General features: G+C 37.8%; 1 protein-coding gene across 1 annotated transcript in view; it reads right to left on the reverse strand.

The window, feature by feature from the left end:
* The window catches only part of LDAH (lipid droplet associated hydrolase), a 111,913-nt gene that overhangs the window by 40,106 nt on the left and 48,028 nt on the right, over positions 1-23,779 (reverse strand). The window contains exon 5 of the mRNA XM_054063649.1: positions 145-385. Within this exon, the coding sequence (XP_053919624.1) occupies positions 145-385 (241 nt within the window). The remainder of the gene's footprint in view (positions 1-144; positions 386-23,779) is intronic.

The following is a 23,779-nucleotide window of genomic DNA, read 5'->3' on the forward strand; positions in this document are numbered from 1 at the left end:
TTCCTGTACCTGTGGTCTTAATTTGAGAAAAGATCAGACCTGCCCTTCAAAACTCAGGCTTTAGTATCAAGCTTTCGCCCACTGAACATTTACTATACGAGAATACGAAAACTTGGGGTAAGAAAAAGAAGAAAAGGTGCTCACCAATGCAGTCCACGCTGAAGAGATTCACAGAGGTTGTTATGGAAGATTCATCGCAGGTCTTCATTCCTCGCAGAGCAAAGCGCACCAAGGAGGCTTTGACTCCCTCTGGTAGAAAGGACAGCAGGTAGACGGGCATGTACAGAATGTAACGAAGTTTGCACAGCAGAGGGGTCATGAGCTTTCCTTGAGGGGACTGAGCCATACGTTCTATCGTCGGAAACAGCAGCACAGAGCGAAGAACCTGTCAGGCCACCAGAAAATGACTGTCAGCAAAGTCCTACAGCACCACATCCTGCCTCGGAGACTGACTTTTGATACGAATCTCTGCTTGAATCGACGTTTTTCCAGCACCTCAGACACGTAGGCAGGCTTTGCGGTGCGCCCAGGTTAAATTGGTTAAAAGACAAAGCAAACAAGAACGTGGTTATAAATTGCTCAGTTCTATGGGTTTTGGACCAAGCGTCCAGGAGGGTGAGCACAGCCACCTGCTCTGGGAGGATGGTGACCCCAGCAGAGGGCAGCAGGCAGGAACCAGCACTGCAGCCCAAGCACAATTTCTGTGGCAGAAGAACACCGCTTTGTATTTCATCCAGTAAACTCTTTTCTCTAAGTAAACCAACCAAATAAATGTAATCGGCCACTGTGATGGTAACTTTACGGTTTAACACATGTGGTTTCCAGTTTGCGGTTTAATAGAGATGAACTTGGTCAGAACAAGAATCTAAGCACACAGCCCCTTCACTAAGACAGGTACGGTAACACATAATATTGCTTTTTATATCTTATAATGAAAGAGACATATTCTAAAGCTGCTCATTATTTTATGTGATGATAATAGAATAGACTCTAGCCTTAGAATTAAATGAATTTTTAAAACCCACTCAGAATAAAGAGAATTAATATACCCACTCTCAACTATATTTCATATTAAAATCAAACAAATATTCTAAAAAGGTAGAACCTGATCTAGTGGGATGTGTCCCTGTCAATGGCAGGGGGGTTGGAACTGTATGATCTTTAAGGCCCCTTCTAACCCAAACCATTCTATGATATCTATCACATTTTCCTGGAAGAAAATATTACATATACATATAAACATATTACAAAAACTTGTATATGAAAAAACCCTCAAAGAAACACAATTATAGTACCTATATGGAAGTATCAAGAGATTTTGGATATTCCACTTGCAGATAATTAGATAAAAATTGCTGTGTTTTGTTGGTAACCCAACATTAATAAACAGGTGTAGTTATATATGTGTGCTCTGTATTGCATGGCTGCTACGTCTTCTATGTATTGCACAAATTAAATTAATATTTTTGTCAAAATCGCCTTTCCTGTCAAATGAGACTCAGGATGCCTCTGCATTTGCATGCAACACCGCTGGTCTCAGCAGGTATCAGGGTAGAAGGCAGGTCATGCCACCAAGAGACGCTTACAGGATCTGAGCACAGCAAGATAGCAAACGGAAGAAATTTGGGGAGTAACCTTGCCATGCTGTACCTCTCACTGTATTTTAAAAGCAGACTTTGAAAGTTCTATTTATATCGGATACAAAACCATTTGAAGAAATCCTCCTTTCCAGCTGATACTACTTTGGTTTTAGACAAAGCAAAATACATTCTCAGGGAAATCAATCCTGGGCCTCTTTTCATTAAAAGCAACCAGCAGCTGAAGTACAGGAATGCCAAGACTCGTACTAGGTTATATGGTAGTTTCGTGATATTTCAGCTATGAGCTGAACTCAAATTGTTGTGATCTAAAGCAGATTTGACCTGTGTTCCCAGGCACACATTAATCCTTTTACATTGCAGTTTACAGACACAGGATTAGTTGCTTGGAGTGCTGTACTAACCACTGGGGGAAGTTGCTAAACCTTGGAGGAAAAAAGGACAAACTGAGAAAGCTGTTCAACATCCCGCGTATTCCTGCATTTTTAAATGGCACAAAAATTTAAAAGACAGTGTTAAGATGGAGGGTAATCTTATTTAATTGCTTTCTTTTATTAATATTTTGCAGACAATAATGGTGAAATGTGAAATTTTCAAACATTAATCAATTTCTTAGTCTACCACGAGATTCCTAAGACAGGGTTTTGAAATGTGAATTTGCCCGCAGTATTGCTTAAAGATGTAGTTAAACTTCTTCGAAATACAGCTGTGGATACCACAGATTTAACATATTTTATTATAACGACAACCATGTTCATAAAAAAGTACATCATACTTGGGTCTTGAAATAAATGAAGTGGAAATATACAGGTAAAAAGAAGGAAATTAATGAGATTGAAATGCTTAACATCAGTTCTTAATTTTTGCCTTGTCAAATCCCAGGATCTCACCCACATGCAATTTACACTAGCTGAAGTCAAGTAGATGGCACAGAATTATATTAACTTTACAACTTTCAGAATTATTTTAAGGCCAGTCTTTCAGTCTTTCTGAAGATAGAGGACATTGCTTACCACAAGCTACGAACGCCATGGTGTATACCGCTAAGTAATGTGTAAAGGTTTATTGATGGAAATACTTCTGTGATAACAATCAATCAAAATACCAAAAATGTTACACGTACCTAGGGAGAGAAATCCAGATTCACCTGGTTTAAATTATCCCAAATTCAAAATGACTTGCATTGGTTAAGCACATGGCAAGGCAAGGCGGAGAAACTAGTCACAGGGACTCAAGCGGATATGGGGACTACTGAAAGGTGATCAGTGAATCTACTGAAGGTAAACATATCCCGTGCCCATGACTTACAGAATCACAGAATCATAAGGTTGGAAAAGACCTTTAAGATCAAGTCCAACTGAAACCCCAAGACCTTCATCACTTTGTTCCTTCAGCACACACAACAGCAGAAAGGTGTGGGGACTTCTGGTGTTCTGCTTTAGCCACTGTTCACATACTTTGGTGTCTAGAGCTATCAGTCCATCAACTTGCGGTGTGTATGACTTGGACAGTAACATTTATAACACACAGGAAAGAGAAACTACTTATTTCACAGGTAAAATGTGCCTTCAAGGCAAACAATATTAAATGCCTGATCTCTGAAAGCACAGCATTGACCAAAGAGCTTTGTTTATGCAGGATCCCTAAATGAGTATGATTCACTTCACGTCACTACTGTCTCATATAAATATTAAAGAATAAACAAAGGCTTCCTCCAAACTACCTACATAAAGAACACACACACTCCTGTACATCTGAGCTTTCTATCCAGATTTTAATCTATCTAAAACAAGATGACAAGGTGGCAACTGAGTACCTTCAAGTCTCCACTGGGTAAGGTTATGTCAACACGTTTTTTTGGTTTTGCAGAAACACTTGGGAGTTCTTCTGCTTTGATTAACATGAGAACAGAGAACAAAAAGCCAAACAATTAAATTTGCAATAAATTGTTCTTCATCACCGCACAATTTAATAGGTGCAACCACACCAGCAAAGCATTTCTGTAAAATGTTTAAAAGGTTTCTTTATAAAAACACAAAAAGTATGCAAATCAGATCAAGTGAAAAAACCCCACACTACTATTTTTCTTTAATGCCTTTTACTGAAAGAGCTGAAAGACATTTGTCAGCTATAATTTGATGTTTGAGTAGGTAACACTACTTGTTACAGGGAATGGTAAAGGATAGTGCGAAGGATATAACACAACACTGCCACGTATAATCAGTATTTGAAAGTGATATGATTTTCAATGTCAATGAAAGAAGCTCAATACTTCTAGAATCAAGCAGTGTTGATTTTGCACAAGCAACGGTGATTGCAAATTCAAGCACCTAAGGCGTACCTTCCTGAGATCCCAGGGACACCTCAGCTGAGGGTCCAGAGAGGGCTGCCACAGTGGGCTGCTTGGCTTTAATGCAGAGCGATGCCTGGCTAAGGGAAACGAAACAGGACAGAAAAGCAGGCAGGGCATGAAAAGGCAGACACTGACTGACAGAAAGGAGTAGGACTCATCTTAATTAAAGATTTGTTTCAGAAGAGATGACGAGTAGGTGAATTCATGAATTTGCAGATGGGTTTTGTCATTCCCATACGTCGGCTCTCAAGGGACAGACCGTCCTCACCCACACCACCTTGCAGGCACAGAAATATCTCTACCAAAGTCATAAGCCAGCAAGACTGTGACCCACTGAAGAAAATAACCCTCCTACAGCATCAGAAAGTGAAATTTGCTCAGAAATAACCCGCTGGATCAGTCTGCTTTAATGGCAGAAGCAGTGGTCGCTGGAGGCTCACGTCAGCCTTTGAGCGGGGAAGATTTTGGAAAGCATTTGCTCCTGCTGCATGATCCGTTCTTAAACATTGAGGTGCAGAAATGGTTCATCTAACCACCAACTAATAGAGCATAGGACTCAGATTCTGCAGTGGTTACAACTCAGAGCCCATAAGGAACCCCAGAGATCAAATAAGTGGGCAGAAGCAAGGAGGCAGCCTATTACATTTTATTACCAACCCATCCCACACTGATCGATACTCAGTAAAGAAGCATCCAAGTACAGCTCTGCAGGTCGCCCGCAGACCCTGCAGTCACACACCTCTGCTCTGCAACAGCATCACTACCTGCATGACTTCAAATCACAGGGCTGGAAAGAAAACGAGTCAGGAAGTTTTATCTAAAATTCCTCAAGAATCCTATGAAAACCAAAAGCTCTGTCAAAAGTAACACTCCTTTTGATCTATTTCAGTTCATCCCATATATTAGCTTATTATTCCTCTGCCGTGCTGGCAGTGGAAAAGTTATTATCTGTCTGGTGAAGCCTAGTAAATTTTTCAAAGATAACACAATGATGCTCTTAATGGTACTCTGTAGTCTACCCTTGACATAGAGTGCCACGTTAATCACAATTTCTTTCACTTAGTATATGGAAACCTGCAGGCAATACAACGGGGCTCAGGAAAGTATTTTCTGCTTTATTTCGACAGCTGCGCTGAGCAGGTTTCCAAGAAGATGCACAAGACAAACTGGAGAGCATTGGCTTGGGCTTTCCTCTCAACAGAGTAGGACTTTCAGGACTTGTCAGTTTAGTTTTCTCAGTCATCAATTACATACAGTGCAGTATATATAACAGAGAATTCTATTTAAAAAATCTTGCATATTTTCTTCTTCAGCGGTTCAAGACGCTGTTTGTTTTTTTGTGTCAGCAAGCTGTCTGTCACAACTCAATATCAACAAACCCACATGATTTCATGACAGCAAAAGAACTAAAGAATGAACAGAAGCAACAAAAAATATTTCACTACTGGTTTGAAGTAAGAACACACTGTGTGCACCTACTATTTTATCTTACGGGCCTCTTGTCTTCTTAAACGAATGTTTTGGTATAGCAAACAGGCAACAGAACAAACATCTTAAACACAGGTAACAGAGAATTTTAACACTGAAAATTTCAAAGTGCTTCATAAGAATTAAGTCCCACACAAAAGACTTAGCATGCTTTTCATGGATAAATAACCTGAAAATCAAGAAGTTAGATGACTCCACATAGAAAGATATATCGGGAAAACAGCAAGATTGAAAACAACTGTACGGTAATTTGTAGTGCTCTGCTCTGAACCAAAGCTTACTTCTCTGGGTAATGAAACTGTGTAAAAAAAATAGTAACAAAAATTTAAATAACCAGCATTTCGCAGAAAAGTTTGTATTTTTTTGTTACCAAGAATGCCGTGGTGGCATAGCCTGTTAGTGACCGCTTAGTTCAGGAGAGCCTTCTGTTACTGTCTTCCATAGCCCCCTCCCAACATACTGCTGAGAAGCAGGGGCATGTGTACTTGATTTCACATTTTCAACTTAAATTTTCTACATTTCCTATTCATTAGTGTCCAAATGTTCACTTTGGCATAAGATGCATTTAATTTTTTCTATTCCTTTCATTCTAGACTTCTCATTGTGTTCCATATAATCTGTGAGATTAAGAAACAGAAAGAAGGTGTTTTTTCTTTTAATTTTCTAAGAAAATTCTTTGTATATGAGGAGCATAATCTGCTCCCTGCAGAGCTTAATTTGTTTTCCAAGCAAAGCACAGTTAGTGTGTGCAACTCTGTGAAAGTGCCGTTAAAACTCTAAATAATACACTTAAATTTTCTCTGATGGGCTGAAGAAATTCTCGCTTCCTAGGAAAAGCAAACTTTTTGAGTGCCACTAACAGAATTATGGCAGTGTCTGTCAGCTCAACTTTACTAAGGGGTTTTGAGTTTTCATGGCTTGAGAACAGACTAGATCAAGGCTCTCGATCATAGGACCTTCTGGTAATTTTCACAAGCACACTGAGGATCAAGCTAATGATTGAGTTCTTCAAGGGAACTGACACACGCGGGGCTGTGAAGACACATGGAGAATGCACAGACTTGATACTCTCTTTAAAGCATTTACCCAAGGGAATTACAGGAGGATGTGCCAGGGATGTTCAAGTTGAACATCCGGAAAAGGTTCTTGCCCCAGAGGCTGGTGGAGCCCTGGAACAGCTCCCAGGGAAGCAGTCATGGTGCCAAACCTGACCATATTCAAGAAGCACTCGGACAATGCCCTCAGCCCCACAGTGTGAATGTTGCAGTGTCCTGTACAGGGATAGGAGTTGGACTTGATGATCCTTGTGGGTTCCTTCCAACTAAGGACATCCTATGATTCTGTGTAAAGCATACAATGACCCAGTCAGCCTTTTTGTGTAAGTATGAGCATCGTAGAGTAAATGTAACAAGACAACAGCATAGAGCAATGTGTTCAAAGTTGAGCATAATTTACAAAGTCAGGGTTTTTTTTTTTTCTCTTTTGTAGTGACACATGAATTAGGACAGCAGTGCCAAAGATGAAAAACTTTAGCACGTAAGCATCAAATGTACTTTTGAGGACTAAGCATAAAAGCATGCAAGTAGTCCATAAGATCCATTTACCAAATAAATTTAGGATTGAATTTTGCTTGACAGCTTCTGTGTGGTTACCTCTAAGGTTTTGCCTTGGGCATACGCCAAGTCCAACATATGCACACGCATACACACGTATATATACTGCCCCGGTACATGCTTCTAATTCTTTGTTGAATAAATATAGGGAAACCCTAGAGATTCCCATCCATCATACTGGTTACATGAATATTTATGATGACTTACATTAAAAGAGCAAATTCATGAATACAGTACAGCAGGCTCATATGCACAGAGCTGAGCTACGCTCAGAACAGAGTATGACAAACAGTTTTCTTTACAGTATCAGTGCAGAAATAACCTAAGCTTTATCATATGAGAAGCACTGATTATTAGCTATCCTATGTGATTTTTTTTCCCCTCTTGTATGACTTCTGTAAATAGAACGAGGTGAAATCAGTAGAAATATTTTATCACCTATGCTTGTGGCTTCCAGTTTGTTACCAGTAAACAAATCTGGGCTAGGACCTAGGCTCCAGGACCAAAACTATTTAGTACATTCAGTGGCATGATTTTGGCCAAAGCCAGCTAGTACGTTCCTAGATGATGCCCGGTCACAGACCAGAAAATAGCTCTGAACAGGAACTGTTCTTAATAAAAGTGTGCAAAGCAATCATGTTTGGGGCTAGGGGGAAAGGAGAAGGCTTCACTACTGGAACATAAGCAATATTTTGCCACTTGCTTGCAAGAGCTGCACGATAGACCCTGGCTTGTTTCATACAGAAAAATAATTCAAGTACTAGTTTTAGCATATCTGCCTCATTCAATCAGAAATACTTCAAACAGTTCAGAGAGATTTAATAACTGTTTTTTTCTAAGTGAGTTTCTAAACACACTGTATGTCATCCCCAGCAATTAGATACAGATCTTCCCTTCCGTTATCACGAGATCATTTACCAGATGCTCAGCAAGGAAAGAACAACCAGTCGCTAAATCTGTATGTCTTTACATACATACGTGCTAATGACATCTGCTGAAATCGCACCATGAAACAGTGGGAAACGAATGAGAATAAGCCTGTGCCCTTTTCAGAGTTCATTCTGGATCACTTTCATCCAAGTTCACTACTGAGGTGCCTCAGTTAGGAGTTAAATCAACCAAAACTCCCAACTGAAGTCAGTGATGGGCAGAGACTCAGAAGATGTCAGATGAACTAAAATCACTTTCTAGTGTTTTTCTTCTGCTGCTTCCCACTAACAAGACAGAGGACCTAAGACATCTAATTAGGAGATTCGTTATACAGAACTAAATAAGACTCCTCCATGCGAGAAGTAGCAGACCATTTTTTTCACTAAGTACTTTTTGGGGAGCAAATGCTACTATAAAGCAGCATTTGACTAAGCATTGTTTAGAAAGGTCTGCTGACAGCAGTGTATTGTTTCCAGCACTGAAAATACTGTGTAAATACAGAATCAGAGAATGGTTTGAGTTGGAAGGGACCTTAAAGACCACCCATTTCCAACCCCCTTGCCATGAGTAGTGACATATCCCACTGGATCAGGTTGCTCAAAGCTCCATCCAACCTGGCCTTGAACACCTGCGGGGATGGGGCAGCCACAGCTTCCCTGGGCAACTTCCTAACATTTACAATATATAACTTAAATATATGAATGCAGATGATTATACATGGTGCAAGAACTACTGCAACCATAACAAACATAGTCTTTTATCTTTTTTACAGTTCTTTCCATTAAGTACTCACATTCATTAAAAAAAGTAGTTTTCTTGCTGTTACTTATTTGTATGATTAATTCAGATTCAATATTTTCATGTCCAGAAAGCAGCTGCTAACTTCTTAATTTATTTATATCCACCTGATTCTATAAATCCATTGCATTCTAATATAATATGATAACTGCATAACAATTCTATTTTTTCTCTCTGTATTTATACTTGTAATGTTTATAGAAGGCAGTCATATACATAGTTTCTGTTTAACACGGTTAACTGATCCAAAGATATCCTGAGCTCCTCCCATAATTTACGTTCTTGATTATCTTCCTAGGCTTTCCCTGAACTTATTTACATCTGAATTTCTCTTTCTTGAACATATCTGGCTGTAAATTACCTTGTACAATAGTACTTATCACAGAATCACTAAGTTGGAAAAGACCTCCAGGCTCATCGAGTCCAACCATTCCTATCAACCACTAAACCACGTCCCTCAGCACCTCATCCACCCATCCTTTAAACACCTCCAAGGATGGTGATTCCACCACCTCCCTGGACAGCCTTTGCCAGTGCCCAAGGACCCTTTCTGCAAAAATTTTTTGAGATGAGATGTCCAGCCTGACCCTCCCCTGGCAGAGATTGAGGCCATTCCCCCTTGTCCTGTCCCCTGTCACTTGGGAGAAGAGGCCAGCTCCCTCCATTCTGTGATTCTGTGATTCATTGTTTATAGCTATTAAGAACTCTATGACACACACATGAAGTATCAAATATATCAATTCTTCAGGAAACAGTATACATACATATATGCTTCCTCATACATTCCACAGGTTTCTCTAAACACATAGGAACCTTCCTGAAAACCTCAGAAATGCTTTGTTTCCCAGCACTTCAACAGCATTAACTCTCTTCAAGACACAAGGTAATGAAAGAATATCAGGTAATGAAAGGACACACAGATATTCATCCTGTAAAGTTCTGCGTAATATTCACAACCGCATAGTAGTCTGCTGTGGTATCAACAGTTGCAAAATATAGGGTCTAAGATTTATTTCTTTTTAAAGGGAAGGTGAAGTAGTTGTATGGACAACGCTGTCCTCAGTCATATTTGACAAAGTTACTCTTCGTAAACGGCACATAAAGATATGTGAGCCAAGCAACAGTCAACAAAATTTAAGGAGATACTTCCCTTCTGTGCATGCTGGTTCATAATTTCCCAACCATAAGTCTTCTTTCCTTTTGAAGTAGTCAAATGTCTCGTATACTCTTTGCCTGAGTATATGTCTATGTAAGGTATGTCGCCATTTCTGGGACAAGTTAGTTTGAAGCCATTCTTTTAGCTGATGGAGGATGTCAGTACTCCCTTGTGTAAATCAATAGAACTACGACTAATTTTTTATTAGCAGCAAAGAGTCTCCATAAGTCAGCTGTGTATCTAGCACAGCTTTGCTTCTGCTCTATGTGGTAAAAAGAAGGGAAGAATTTAGCGGAAAAAGTAATTAGCAAGATGCCTTGAAAATAACAGTTAATGTACCTGTTTCGCACCACTTTAAAAATTACACTTTCTCCCAGGCCATCTATCTACCACTCATAATAATTTACAGTTTCTTACATTCAATATATCTAACATTATCATATAAATGATATATTCATATTCTCCTTCAACATCTCAATATGAATCACTATGCTCAAATACATATATAAAACATATTTTTCAATGAATGAAAACTTGGGGTTTATTTTTTTACTATTTTCGTTCAGTGTCTACCTGATGATATAAACAGCAGGCAATATTCTTGTTTGTTTAAAATGCTCTTTAGAGTTCACAAGGTTTTTCCACATCCTGGCACCCAATTTTATTTGAAGTACATCTTTAATGCCGCAAACCTCCGGTGCTTCCTGGAAGCTCCACTTAGATGGAAACAAAATTCAAGGACCAGCATTTTTTAAAATGCATTTGTATTTTGAACTGTAGCCTTCTGTGTAACAACAAATACAGTGCTGGGTACAGTTGTGTCCTTAGGATGTAGGCTTGAGCGACATTTGCGCCAATGTGAGGTGTGACTGAATTTATATACACTTAAATGTCACTTTCCGCTGTCTGAGCATAAATTTGATTTGATATGTTGGAAAATCATAGAATCATAGAATAGTTTGGGTTGGAAGGGACTTTAAAGATCATCCAGTTCCAACCCCCCTGCCGTGGGCAGGGACACCTCCCACTGGCTCAGGCTGCCCAGGGCCCATCCAACCTGGCCTTGAACACCTCCAGGGATGGGACAGCCACAGCTTTCCCAGGCAAACTGTTCCAGTGTCTCACGACTCTCATAGTGAAGAAATTCTTCCTCGTGTCTAGTCTAAAACCTGCAACCTAACTCATTACATCAGCAATATGAATAGTCCTTTTAAAATGTGAATCGCAGAATCATAGAATAGTTTGGGTCGGAAGGGACCTTAAAGATCACCCAGTTCCAACTAGATCAGATGTCTCACTAGATCAGACACATCCCACAATCAGACTTCTGCAGTGTTAACTTTGTGTAATATTATTAAGAGTACATTAAAACTCATCCTCCAGAGTTTAATTACAGAAGAACTAAATTGGGATGAAAATAGGGATATCAGTTACAGTAGCAAGAAACTGAAAGACACGAAAATCTTGGTGGCATTTAATTTCATCTTCGAAGAGTAAGAAATTACTTTGCCAACAGTGTGGCTGGTGACAAGCAGAATAAACAAAAAGCAGAGCCCTAATGAGACTGCAGCGTGCCAAATATCCTATTGAATGCTTCTGGTCCTCTGTGGTTCCACCTTCCTGTTGAAACTAGTGATAAAGTTTCCATCAATGAAATGAGCCTTGATCCTGCCTCCTGAATAAATTCTCATTAAAAACACTTGCAAAACTGCCATTAAACACTTGTCATGGTAGCTGAGAATAAATTCTTGGACTGAGAACTAAATTGGGACCTTTGACAATTCCCTTTGAAATCAATACACTTTCAATCACATCTTTCAATAGATTTTCAGTATCTTTCAGAATAACTGACTTCCACTGCTGAAACCCATTTCATGGCAACGGGAGAGGGATCATCCATTCCTCACCTTGTGGGTCACAGCACAGGAAAAAATAATCTGTTGTTTCACATTACTTATTTTCCAGTAAGAAGTACTTATAAAATTTTGCCAGATGAAGCCTGAAATTCTGCTAAATGCACAAAAGACTGTAACTCAGAAGTGTTCTCTACAGACACTGCAAACAATTTCTCAACAGGTCAGGTCTACACATTGGACTATTTGCAAATTATTAAAAATATTAAAAATATTAAACACACAGGCTGTTCATTACATTTACAAGTCTCACAGGGCTGAAATGCAAATTACTCTCTACTACAAATATTTGGGTAAGTGAAGACCTGCCCAAAATGTTTGGAAAAAAAAAAAGAAAAAGCCTTTTTATGGGTTAAGGTAATAATGAGAAAACTGTTCTCCCAAAAATCTGTATCTTATTGTTGGACTGAAAATAGTTTCATAGAGAAAATATTCATTGACAGAGCAGTATTTTACGTAGAGAATTAGGCCCCATGAAAGTGGGCAATATCATTCCATCTACAAGGCAAGTGCCAGAGGAGACGGCCAAAATTTGCAACGGTGTGATAATATCGTCAGGGATGGATTTGTTGCTATTATGATTAAAGCACATAAACAGAAGAAGATTAGGAGCGGTGAGAGTGAAAAGAGAGGAAGAATAGTTCATTGGTTGGAAGAAGGGCACGGAGAAGCTTATGTTGGAATGCAGTGTCACAGTTACACACCATAAAGCTTTCAGTTGCTCCCATTACACGAATGTCAGAACACAGCTGCCACTTTCCAGGAGAAATTCTTTCCGTTTCCATTTTGGAAGTAGAGGGTGGGATTTTTTTTTTCAGTGTAGCACTCCCACGAGATGACTGCATTGCATCTGCAGGTACCTTTATGGTACACGGACTGGTAAATGCAATCCTTGTAGACATGATCTGAAACACCACTTACGATGAACCACTAATATACCTTTAAAGTGGAGACATGTCTCAAGAAAAAGAAAACAGGTTTTCTGTTGCCTTGAACCAACGGCTTTCACAGTCATCAGTGTACAGGCATACCTACCCATAAATCTCAATGAAAATCCCTTCAGTTTAAGGAAAAGTGGTTGGACAAGGTGAATGAGAAAGCAGCCGTACAATTATAATCTCATTTTACTGATGAAAAGGGAAGGCCATGATTTTCCATCCGTACCTCAAGATCCTTGGACTTCTATTTTTAAGTGCTCCACTTAAGATGTTTTAAGGGCTGTATTTCACCACTCACTGGTGAAAAACACCCCTTCCACTCAGCCCTCAAAAAGGGATCCAATCAACCCAAACCCTTGCCTAGAAGGGTTAGCAGACAGATAAGAAAAGCTGAGCTGACATTTGATGTCAGAAGGAGTTTAGCCCATGACCATTTAAACTATTTTAAGTGGCTTATTTAATGGTGTACTCTGGAGGAAGAAGAGCAGAACAGGATCTGACTTGTGATACCAATGAAAAACAGAAGGATGAGTGAGCCAGGAACTTTGCGCTGAGAAGAAATGGAACACAAAGCTCAACTTTATATCGTTTGTGAAAGAAAGAAACAAAGAATATTTGAGGTTCAAGACAAAGTTTATACCCCCAAGTCTTGTCAGGGTATCAGAAGAAGAGGAAAGAAAAAAGGAGGCAGTGAGAATTCTCCAGTCAGCTCATTTTTCCAACCTTGCATTGACTTTCCCAGAACTGTAAGTGTTCTTAATAGTAAGGGAAAAATACAAAATTCCTTTCTTTGCAATACTACAGACTGCTTCTAGCCTTAATTATTATGACAAATGGAATACAGGCAGGAATCTGCTAAAAGAGCAAAATTATCATATCTAATTTATCACACAAATAAAACTGGTCATCGGGTAGGAAGCGTTTTAGTGCAACAGAGAACAAGAATTTGAAGAATACCTTTCAATTGCCAATGCCAGATAATAAGTCTGAACCTTGCCAGCTGCCATTAAAGGTCACAATTCAAATTATATGTATTGAGAACTGGGTTTTGTACCTCTTATTTCAGTAAAATACACTTTACAGTAGTCAAACTGCTAACTTAAAATAGAGGAGCAGAAATTTAATGTTTTCAAGAACAATTAGGACTCGGTGAATTCTATTCCTTATAGAGAATTATGCTTCAGTTTGGAATTTGAAATGGAGTGGAATGTTCCTACGATTTTCCAGTGGCCAGAAATGTTGTAACAAAGTTATTAGAAGCATATTTTCATTAACACTAACTGAACTTTCTTATAGGACTCCAAAGGTAACAAGTTTATTAAACAGATTTATGGTACCTAGACTTCCACTTAAATGTATACTTTAAACTGAATTTCACATGAAAGGAGAAGCTCCAATGATTTTTCTTCCAAAATGTCACTCTTAAGTAGACTTGTATCCAAACAACAGATACCAAGCATTTCAGATACTTACACATTGAAATAAATGGAAAAGGAAGTGGATTTCTATCACGTTTAATTTTGAAGGTAACCTCAGTCATAACAGCACAGAGGGTGACTCTTAAGAATAAATCTAAGGCTTGTTTTACTTCTCCAAACCTAGGTCTACAAACACTCAACACATCTTCAAGTATCTGAAAAGATCCATCATGACGTTGGCAAAAATTCCCCTGATGTAATTAGTAAAAACAGAAATCCTAATAAGAAAGGGAAAACAAAATTCTTATGACTTAATTTAATAGTATATTAGAAATGCCCTAAATGTAGTGAATATGCAATCTAAGCTCAGAGATCTTATAACTTTTTTTTGTATAAAGTTTATGTATTTTTCCAATTCCTTTCACTCTTGTAGTGAACGCTTCAAACTGAATGTACCATTTTCAGTATAGAAGCTAATGCAGTGGAATTTTCCCACTCTAAAGTAAGCATCCCTAGACTTCACTGTAAACCATGGAGAACAAACAAACTAACATGGCAGAGGAGTGAATATCTCTAATTACAACACTGTCCATTCTAAGTAACCTAATTAGAATCATAGAATGGTTTGGGTCGGTAGAGACCTCGAAGATCATCCAATTCCAATTCCTCTGTCACTGGCAAGGACACCTTCCGCTACATCAGGTTGCTCAAAGCCTCATCAGCCTGGCCTTGAACACCTCCAAGGACAGGGCATCCATGACTTCCTTGCACAACCTGTGCCTGTGCCTCACCATCCTCACTTGGAAAAATTTCTTCCTCGTATCTAACCTAAATGTCCCCTCTTTCAGCCTAAAATCATTATGGAGATCCAAGCCAAGTCCTTCCCAATTGCTAGAGTAACTGTAGCACCTGCAATAAAAGGCATGGGCTGATGACATGGTTCAGCCTCTTTTTGAGAGCTCAGGATGGCCACCAAAATTACTTTTTAATACACAGCTTCCAAGAACAGATATTGGTTACTGGGGTTATACCCATGCTCGAAGTTTAATGGCACTTTTGCAAAGTCTATGTTCAAGAATTCCATAACGTCACTCCACATGCTCCTTCATGAACAATTCTTTAATGCCCTAATTGACTTTCTCCTTTTCTCTTCCCAGATTTAAATTAACATGAAAACTGCTGATTTCTATCTCTGTCTTCTATTAATGCATATTAATTGGCAAAAAAAATATAAAAATTAAGCTATGTGTGACATATATTGATACTGAATTTTGATCATTTGGTCCAACTCTCTAAAAAGCAGTCTCTGATTTCCAGTACTATGCATACTCATCTGCAGCCAGAATTTCAAAAGATTTCGCCGTTCAGCATAAAAAATGCATTGGGAAATTTGGCCTTCAAAAGGGTGTTGAGCTCTTTTGAAAACCTGTGCTATAAATCCTAATTGTTTTTGAAATTCACTTCTCGTTATATGTTTATGATTCCCTCACTTTTATAGAATCATTTCATTTAGTTATTACAATATGAATCCAAATTTTTGGAGATCCAAAATAACAGGATTTTATGAACAAATCCATAAAAAGCCACAGTACTTAATAAATCCTGTTATTCTGCCATTTACATTCTAGCCATCTTTTTATTTTTAGTCCTTCATTTCCTCTTCATTCTCATGTTTTACTTTGAATTCTTGATGAATGATCACAGATTCCGGTTTTCAGTTTATTTTTCTTCCTTTTCTCTTTGTACATTTGGCTACTTTAACATCTGTTAACTTCCTAGAAAAAATAATTTTTATAGGTTTATTTGAATTCTAACCACATACATCTGAAAAGAAATTGGATGTTTCATTAGTAGTGAAATAAACGCAACACTATTAAAAAAATTAAGTCTCTTGAAATCAAAATTATTGTTGCTATGTTTCCTACTTTCAATCATCACAGATCAAAATTTTGATTTTCATATTGTTTCTATATTCAACTGAGCAGTTAACCAAACACGTCAAAGAAGGTGACAGAACTTGAAGTTTCAGTGAACATTATGAACAAAATATGATTTTCCTGAAAGAGTCTTGGGAATTCATTTTTCCGTTTTTCCTCAGGCTTTCTTATCACAGGCTTAATCAATAGTTTATGCACTTTGGCTTTGAAGCCAATTTTTTTATTACAGAAATTATATTCTTAATGTGGAGAAGGATGCATGCCTCTCCTTGGTGAAAAAATCCTCAAATATTTGCCCTCAGGCATTTTTATCTCTGAGGATATCACCTTCAACAGTTTATTTCTCATGGCATTTTAACGTTCTTAAATTTTTTTGTATCCTTGAGATATTTCACATTCTTTTGTCCTCTAAATTATGAGGTGGGTTGTTGGTCTGTGAAGGAAAGAGTAATGTCAGGCAGACCTACGTAGCACACGGAGCAGTGCCAGCTCCTATTCACAAAGGTGGCGTCCAGTGAAGGTTATACAAAAAATCCCATCTGCCTGTTGACTGCTGCATTTTCTTACATTTCACATTTTTTAAAGCCTTTTTATTTCAGCAGGGAGAGGTAGAAAAGAATATAACTTGGACTGTTAGGATTAGAAAGTCTGTCATCAAGGCAGTAAAAACAATGGATGCTCGTGATCTCTTGGGTGAGCTGACACTCTCAACTCTGCTACAACCAGCCTTTCACTGATGGTATTCTGAAGTTTCGTTGAGCTTTTAAATTCAGGCTGGTGGCTTTTTGTGAGTGACTCAATCAAAAGTCAGCATTGCTTTAACAAATCTTTGTTTACCAGGAACTCATCCATCACTGCTCTTTGCTTTGCAACCTCCCACACCAAAGAGAATCATAGAATCACAGAATAGTTTGAGTTGGAAGGGACTTTAAAGATCATCCATTTCCAACTGGACACCTCCCACTGGATCAAGCTGCTCAAAGCCCATCCAACCTGACCTTGAACACCTCCAGCGATGGGGCAGCCCCAATTTCCCTGGGCAACCTGGGCCAGGGCCTCACCACCCTCATAGTGAAGAAACTCCTCTTTGTGTCCAGTCTAAATTTGCCCCTTTCCAGCTTGTAGCCATTAAGAGAGAAAGTTTTACATTTGTCTTAGGTTTTCATATCAAGGTTGTTTTCATTTTTTCCTTTTTGAAAAAAAAAAAATAATCTCTTAAAAATCTTTGTAGAAACTTCCCTGATGTTTCAAAGATACAGGATCTTCCTTATTTTATTTAGTCGCGTTCAATAAATCATCTGCATTACTTCTCACTTTTACCAAATAAGTGAGATGAACAATGTTTGCATATGCCTAAAGTTTGTTTTGCTGCTTTACTGGCTACTCCACAACATTTCCTGATATTGCCTGAGGTGCCACTGAGAGAAGATGCTCATCAGAGCTTCAGCATCTGTTGCAAGGTGGATTAACAGACTCTGAAACATGTATGCCGTCAACTAAAGCAAATTTTAATTTAATTGCTGGCTCAGACCACCTGTCCATTGTGTATCTGCTCCCAAAGACTTGCTATCTATCTATCTATCGATCTATCTATCTATCTACCTACCTAACTACCTACCTACCAATAACTGCCAAAGACAAGTGCCAATATATAAATATATAATTGTTTCTATATTATATATATATATTGTTTCTATATATATATAATATAGAAACAATCCAATATATTATATTATATTATATATATATATAATATAGAAACAATCCAATAATATAGAAACAATATATTATATATAATATAGAAACAATCCAATCCAGTAACCATCCATAAAGGTAACACACACATCTCACTGACAGCAGCTGAACTTAGACTCGTGATTAAATCGGAGCAAAACTATGGTAGTCTGTCTTTTTTTGCTCCTTCAACACTTAAAGAGAGATGAAGGTGGGTGGATACCCAGCCCAATGCTGTTTGCTTGTTTTTTAATATGTAGCTCATTTTTCCAGACAGATGAACTGAAGAAGAAGAAAAATACATCAGACTCAGTTTAGTTTTAGATCATGACCTAGAAATTTGCAGCTCTCTTCACAAGACAGGTGTTTATTTGAAATGTGTACCAAATCCCTTGTAAGGTCTGCTAAGTATAGCCAACTATTTTTTTCCTGCATAATAATTTCGCAAATGTTGTCACTGGGTTTGTGTTACTGTAAGTCTTTTATCCATTTAATTTTTATGGGGATTTTTTGCATTTCATCATTTAGGCCTGCAAATAACATGAATTTAACATTAAAAAAACCCATTTCTCCATTCTGTTTCTCCAGATCATGACCCCTACTGCGAGGCATAACCACACGTCCATATTCCAGTCATCACTGCTATCCATTAAGGCACCAAAAGCAAACAGTTCTCAGCAAGGACAAATCAAACCAAGGCTGCACACATCAAAGGCATTTATTTACGATTCCACTATGCTGTTGGTTACACCGTACCCTGGCACACAGGTCTACAAAGTATAACCCTCTACGTGAGAAAGAACATCCTCTCTCTTCAGAAATCTTCTGGCTGCTTTTTTACTCTATTGCAGTTTCATTGTTCTCTTCAAAAAGTGTGAGATAAGCTTACTTTTATGAGAGCATGCAAAGCAGCAAAAATTTATTTGTTCACTAATCATATGTTAAACATTATAATAATCATCGGTGACATCAGTTAATTTACCCAGACAACAGCTATGTCAATTGATTTTGTTGGACTCGACGATCTAAGAGGTCTTTTCCAACCTAGTGATTCTATGATTCTATAATAATTTTTATAATCAACATTTGAATTAGATGCTACTATGTTAAATAAAACCTGTAAAAAATGAAAGAAAATGCATATTCCAATTTATCTTTTATTCGCTTTCTACTTCCAAAACACACTATAATTTCTAAGGAGTCAGAACCTGCTAAATTAGCATCCTTTCAAAGGATGTTTTCTGCAATGATGACAACACCAATCTTGGATTACATATACAAGTTCTAATTTCACCAAAACAGGAACTGAACAAATGTCATTGCCTTCATACAGTCTTTCCCTCATACTGCTGAAAAGATTCCCTTATTATCTCAAAGGTCAGACATGCATAGCAGTTCCCGTAACCACTCAACAATCTTCCTCTTTTCATCTTGTTTTCCCTGTGGATTTCCAGCAATTCTGTCCTAAAGAGTTCTGTTTTCCTGTAGAAACACCCATATTTAGAAACATGGCAACTTTTCTGTTTCCTAAGATTATGAAAGTGCTTCCCAAATTCATAATCAAGCTTTCAACACAACTGAAACTAAATTATTAACATAAAGTGTCACTGCATTGAATTCTGTATCACAATAAATCTCTTAGCAGAGGAGTTCTGACATGTTTCTCTCTCTTATGGCCTAATTAGTTACGGGGAGCTTTCCAAGTACTTCAGCAGAAAGGAACTAAATATTAACTGGAGACAAAGGAACCAACTTGATCTACAGCAGAATCAGTGAGAGAACATAATATTCATCCAAGTGAGATTTTCAACCATTACCATACAACTTACATATTTCTTCTTCTCTCCCCAAGAAGGAACGATTCTCATCACAGACAGAGTTGTGAAAACCAATTCATTTAGCAGAGGGGATCTTTTTTGATATGATGGCAAATCATGCATTTGCCAATAACGGCAAAATAACATTCTCTCCTTGTCCAGTTCAGCTCTTGGGAGAACCAAAAACTTAAAACAAAAAGATAAAAAACCCCACATCTATTACTGTCTTTGGGAAATTTCAAAAAGAGGATTATCTCAGTTGGTAAATTTTGAAAAAGCTTTGATAATTTACAGAACTGATGTTAACCAATAGATTTGATAAATTAAAGCCAAAGTAAAGAATATCTAAACATGGAAATACTCCTGAATAACCCCATGTGTGAGCTCTTGTGCCCAGAATGAACCTAGAATACATTAAAACCCATTATTTTAAGCTATTTTTAAAACAGATTAAGCCATATCAGAAAAAAGACATTTGGTTTAGCATCAAAATGTTTTAAACAACTTATTCAGGAATAGCTAATTTGCTTTAAACTACATACTCTGTAAAACAGTATGCATGGATAGCTGTTCACACATTGTTAAGAGAGATTTCTCCCATTTTTTCTAATAAGAAATAAGCGAATAATTACTTATTGCATTTCCCATTGCATACAAAGACACGCTGCAATGCAAAATAACTATTGCCATCTTTCACTGTTTTAATAAAGCTTCTTTTAAAGCAAACTATTTCTATACACACAGGTAATCTCTCACACATGCCAAGGGATGGCAAAGGAGTGTTTCTGAAATTTCAAATCCCAATCAATGCCATTGTCAGAAGGGTCATGTCCAGAGACATCTTCTCCTGCTAAGATGTGTTGCAAAGGGCTGCAGGTAATAAGGAAGAAGCAGATTTCTAGACAATATGGGGAAAAAAAAAAGCTAACAGAGTTGTGACGTCTGTCATTCTGTTGTGTACCTGTAGGCCATCAAGCAAACTGTTCACAACAGATGGAGCGTGGCCTTTTGGTTCAAATATGAAACCACATATGGACTACGTATGTCATGCTAAAAGTGTGTATCATTTAGGGGAGCACCAAGGGTAATAAAAGATCCCATTACTAACAATGCAAGAACAGAAAATTTTGAATGACAGAAGACTAACCTATTACCACTTAAATTTTAAAAAGCATGATAAAATATATTCCTGGCTTTTTCTAAAATCATAAGTAACAGCAATAATGTTTTATAGATGAAAGCTCTTTCAATTTTTTTACGAAATATTTTGAAAAATTTAAAAAAGAAGAAAGAAATAAAGCTACCATGCACGTGTAGAAGCATCATCTAAAATAATTACATTCAAAAAGTTCCAACAAAATGCTTCCCATTGAGGTCATCCCATCCCTGTGACCACCGATAATACTAATTATAAGTAAGAGAAAAAATGTCACATGGATTAGAAACTGGCTAAACAGACAGAAACCGACAGCAGGGATACACAGCCAATATCAGTAACTCAAAAGGTTAACAAAAAATGTCTGGTACCTCCTACCAGGCATGTTTAAGGTACTCATAAAAGGGAGTGAGTAACACCAACATTTTATTCATCATAAAATAATTTAGAATAGACAGCAATGAAGAAATGTTTGCTTCACTTAGCCTATTCAGTGGACAGCCTCTTGATGGGTGAAAATCAGTACCAACCTACAAAGAGTAAGACACACTGCAGAAACCTCCTAAGCTACATACATTAGCAGATCCCAAGCAAGCTGTAGCCCCTCACGTGAAAGACCTGAATGCAATTCGTATATAGACAAGAGAAAAAGTATGGTTATGCTACTGTATAAATCTGTGGAATCATTAAATCTGAACTGTTATTCTGTTAGACTCCTCAGATTACTCAAAAGAAAATACAGACCAGAAGACTTCTGTTTGGAAGAGAACACAGAGAAGGAAAGACAAGGCAGATGAACATGAACACATGCACAGAAATCACGTGTCAGGATCCCAAAGTATGAGCTTTTTTCATACACAACTATCCCAACTTATGTTTTGTTAGCTATTATTTCTTAAATCAACCAAATTCTACCAATACCCAATATTCTTTGGCATCACTGAGACACAGTAGCAAAGCATGGGTTTGAACTATATATTACAGTATTTGCCTTAACTGATAATACAAAGAGGTTTTAAACTCTTACTCCTCAATGAGTTTTACAGGAACAGCAATGCTTACATCATATGATACTTGCACTCATCAATAAGTGTTAATTTATCACCACAAAGGTGCTGGCATTTCAGAAGCATCATTGCAAATGAAAGACTAATCCTGCAACAGATTGAATTGCATTAGCAAGGAAATGTGTCAACCTTTTGATAAAATTAATGATCAAACAGAGTGTTTTAGGAAACATTCAGTAGTGTTGCCACCAAAGCACAACGACATCCTCCAAGTAAGGATTTGTATTTTAGAAGAACACGCTGGCAAGATGCAGCATATTTATGAATTAGGCACAAGCTCTAACAACTGAGAAACTTATTTTGTCAGTCAGTTTCATTTTTCAGTCCTGCTCGCTGAATGAAGAGCGACGGAGATAAAGAGGTTAAGACTAAGCATGAAGTATGCTGTACATTATTGCATTTTTCCGTCTCCACAGAGTAAGGCTGATCAGCATTTTTCCTTCCTAGCGTAAAAATTCTTTAGCAGTCTGACAAACACTGGATGCTTCACTTCCTACGAAGAGATGAATCTTGTTAAGATTTGATGCTCGCTACAACTGAGAAGTGTTCGCAGTTACATGTCTACCAGTAAACACAACTACCAGGAATGATTCCCCGGTCCTGTCATTGAACAGGACAGCATGGGATGGTCTGTGTTCCATTGGCTGAATGTCCCTCGCCTCAAAACAGGATGCCTGCATCCAAACGAACAACTGGGAATGGTTCTGGACCTCTGCCAAGCCCAGAATGGATGTAACCTGTGTGGCCCTTTCTCTACTAGTCAGGCTTAAAGGCATTAACCTAAGACTGATTTCATGCTAAGGAGTCTCCTGAAGAAAATGTTAAAAGAAGCCTCCCTGAGAGTGAACAGGAAAACAAAGATGAGGTCCAAACCTGGATTTATCATGAGGTAAATTGGCAATTCCTGTTTCATTTCTCTCAATTAAATAAGAAAGCATTAATTCATAGAAGTTTAAGAAAAAAACCCAAACACAACACCCCACTGACCTGCAGAGCACAGGGGCCCAAGAAATTAGCAGCATTCCAAACCAACAGCTGAAGGGCAACCAAGGAGATAAGGAGGTAGTGCTGTCTCTTTTCATGCATGCTAGCTCAAGTTCAGCAGGTTCCCTCACCATTGTACAAGACAGGGACAATCTAGTCTACATTTGGTGAGATGACGAAAGAGCTTTAAATGAGGTACCAAAAATCAAACCTGCTAAATGTACACTCCGAATATAAACTTTTACTGAATTATTTGAACAATAAATACAACACATTAACCTCTAGCTCAGAATAATAAACTGTAAGCAATCAAAGACTCTTAAAGCAGAGAATTTAAGACCAAACCCAAAACTCATGCAATAAAAGTAACATAAGAGTAACATAAAAGTAACATAAGAACTACACAAAAATAAAATCAAATGATCTAGCTACTAAAATACACATATGTGCTCAAAATCTTGTGGGAATCAAATATTCCAGTAAAATTAAACGGAGAGATGGAAACATGAGTTTCTTATTATCACACATCATATGTTACAAAACCCAACAGTTAACTTATTTTTGGCAAAGGCCCAAAGGTTACACAACACTCTGGCTTACACAAATATTTTCTGTTGTTAAACGCATCTTAAATGTAGCTTGTCATATATTAACTTCATGCACACAGTGCACCACGCAGTCTAAGACTGTCTCAAAGATACTAACATATCAAATCATTGATGAAAAGTAAGCTGCCAGCAGCCAGTGAGCCAGGTGTAAAAAAATTACTCAACAATTCACAATATAATTGAAACCAGATAAAATCATTTGTGTAATAAAGACTGTACAGATGTTGACCATCGAAGAGTTGACATGTTTGGACAAATTACTGTATATGAT

Source organism: Cuculus canorus, chromosome 3 (genome assembly GCF_017976375.1).
Source record: "Cuculus canorus isolate bCucCan1 chromosome 3, bCucCan1.pri, whole genome shotgun sequence".
Taxonomy (NCBI): domain Eukaryota; kingdom Metazoa; phylum Chordata; class Aves; order Cuculiformes; family Cuculidae; genus Cuculus; species Cuculus canorus.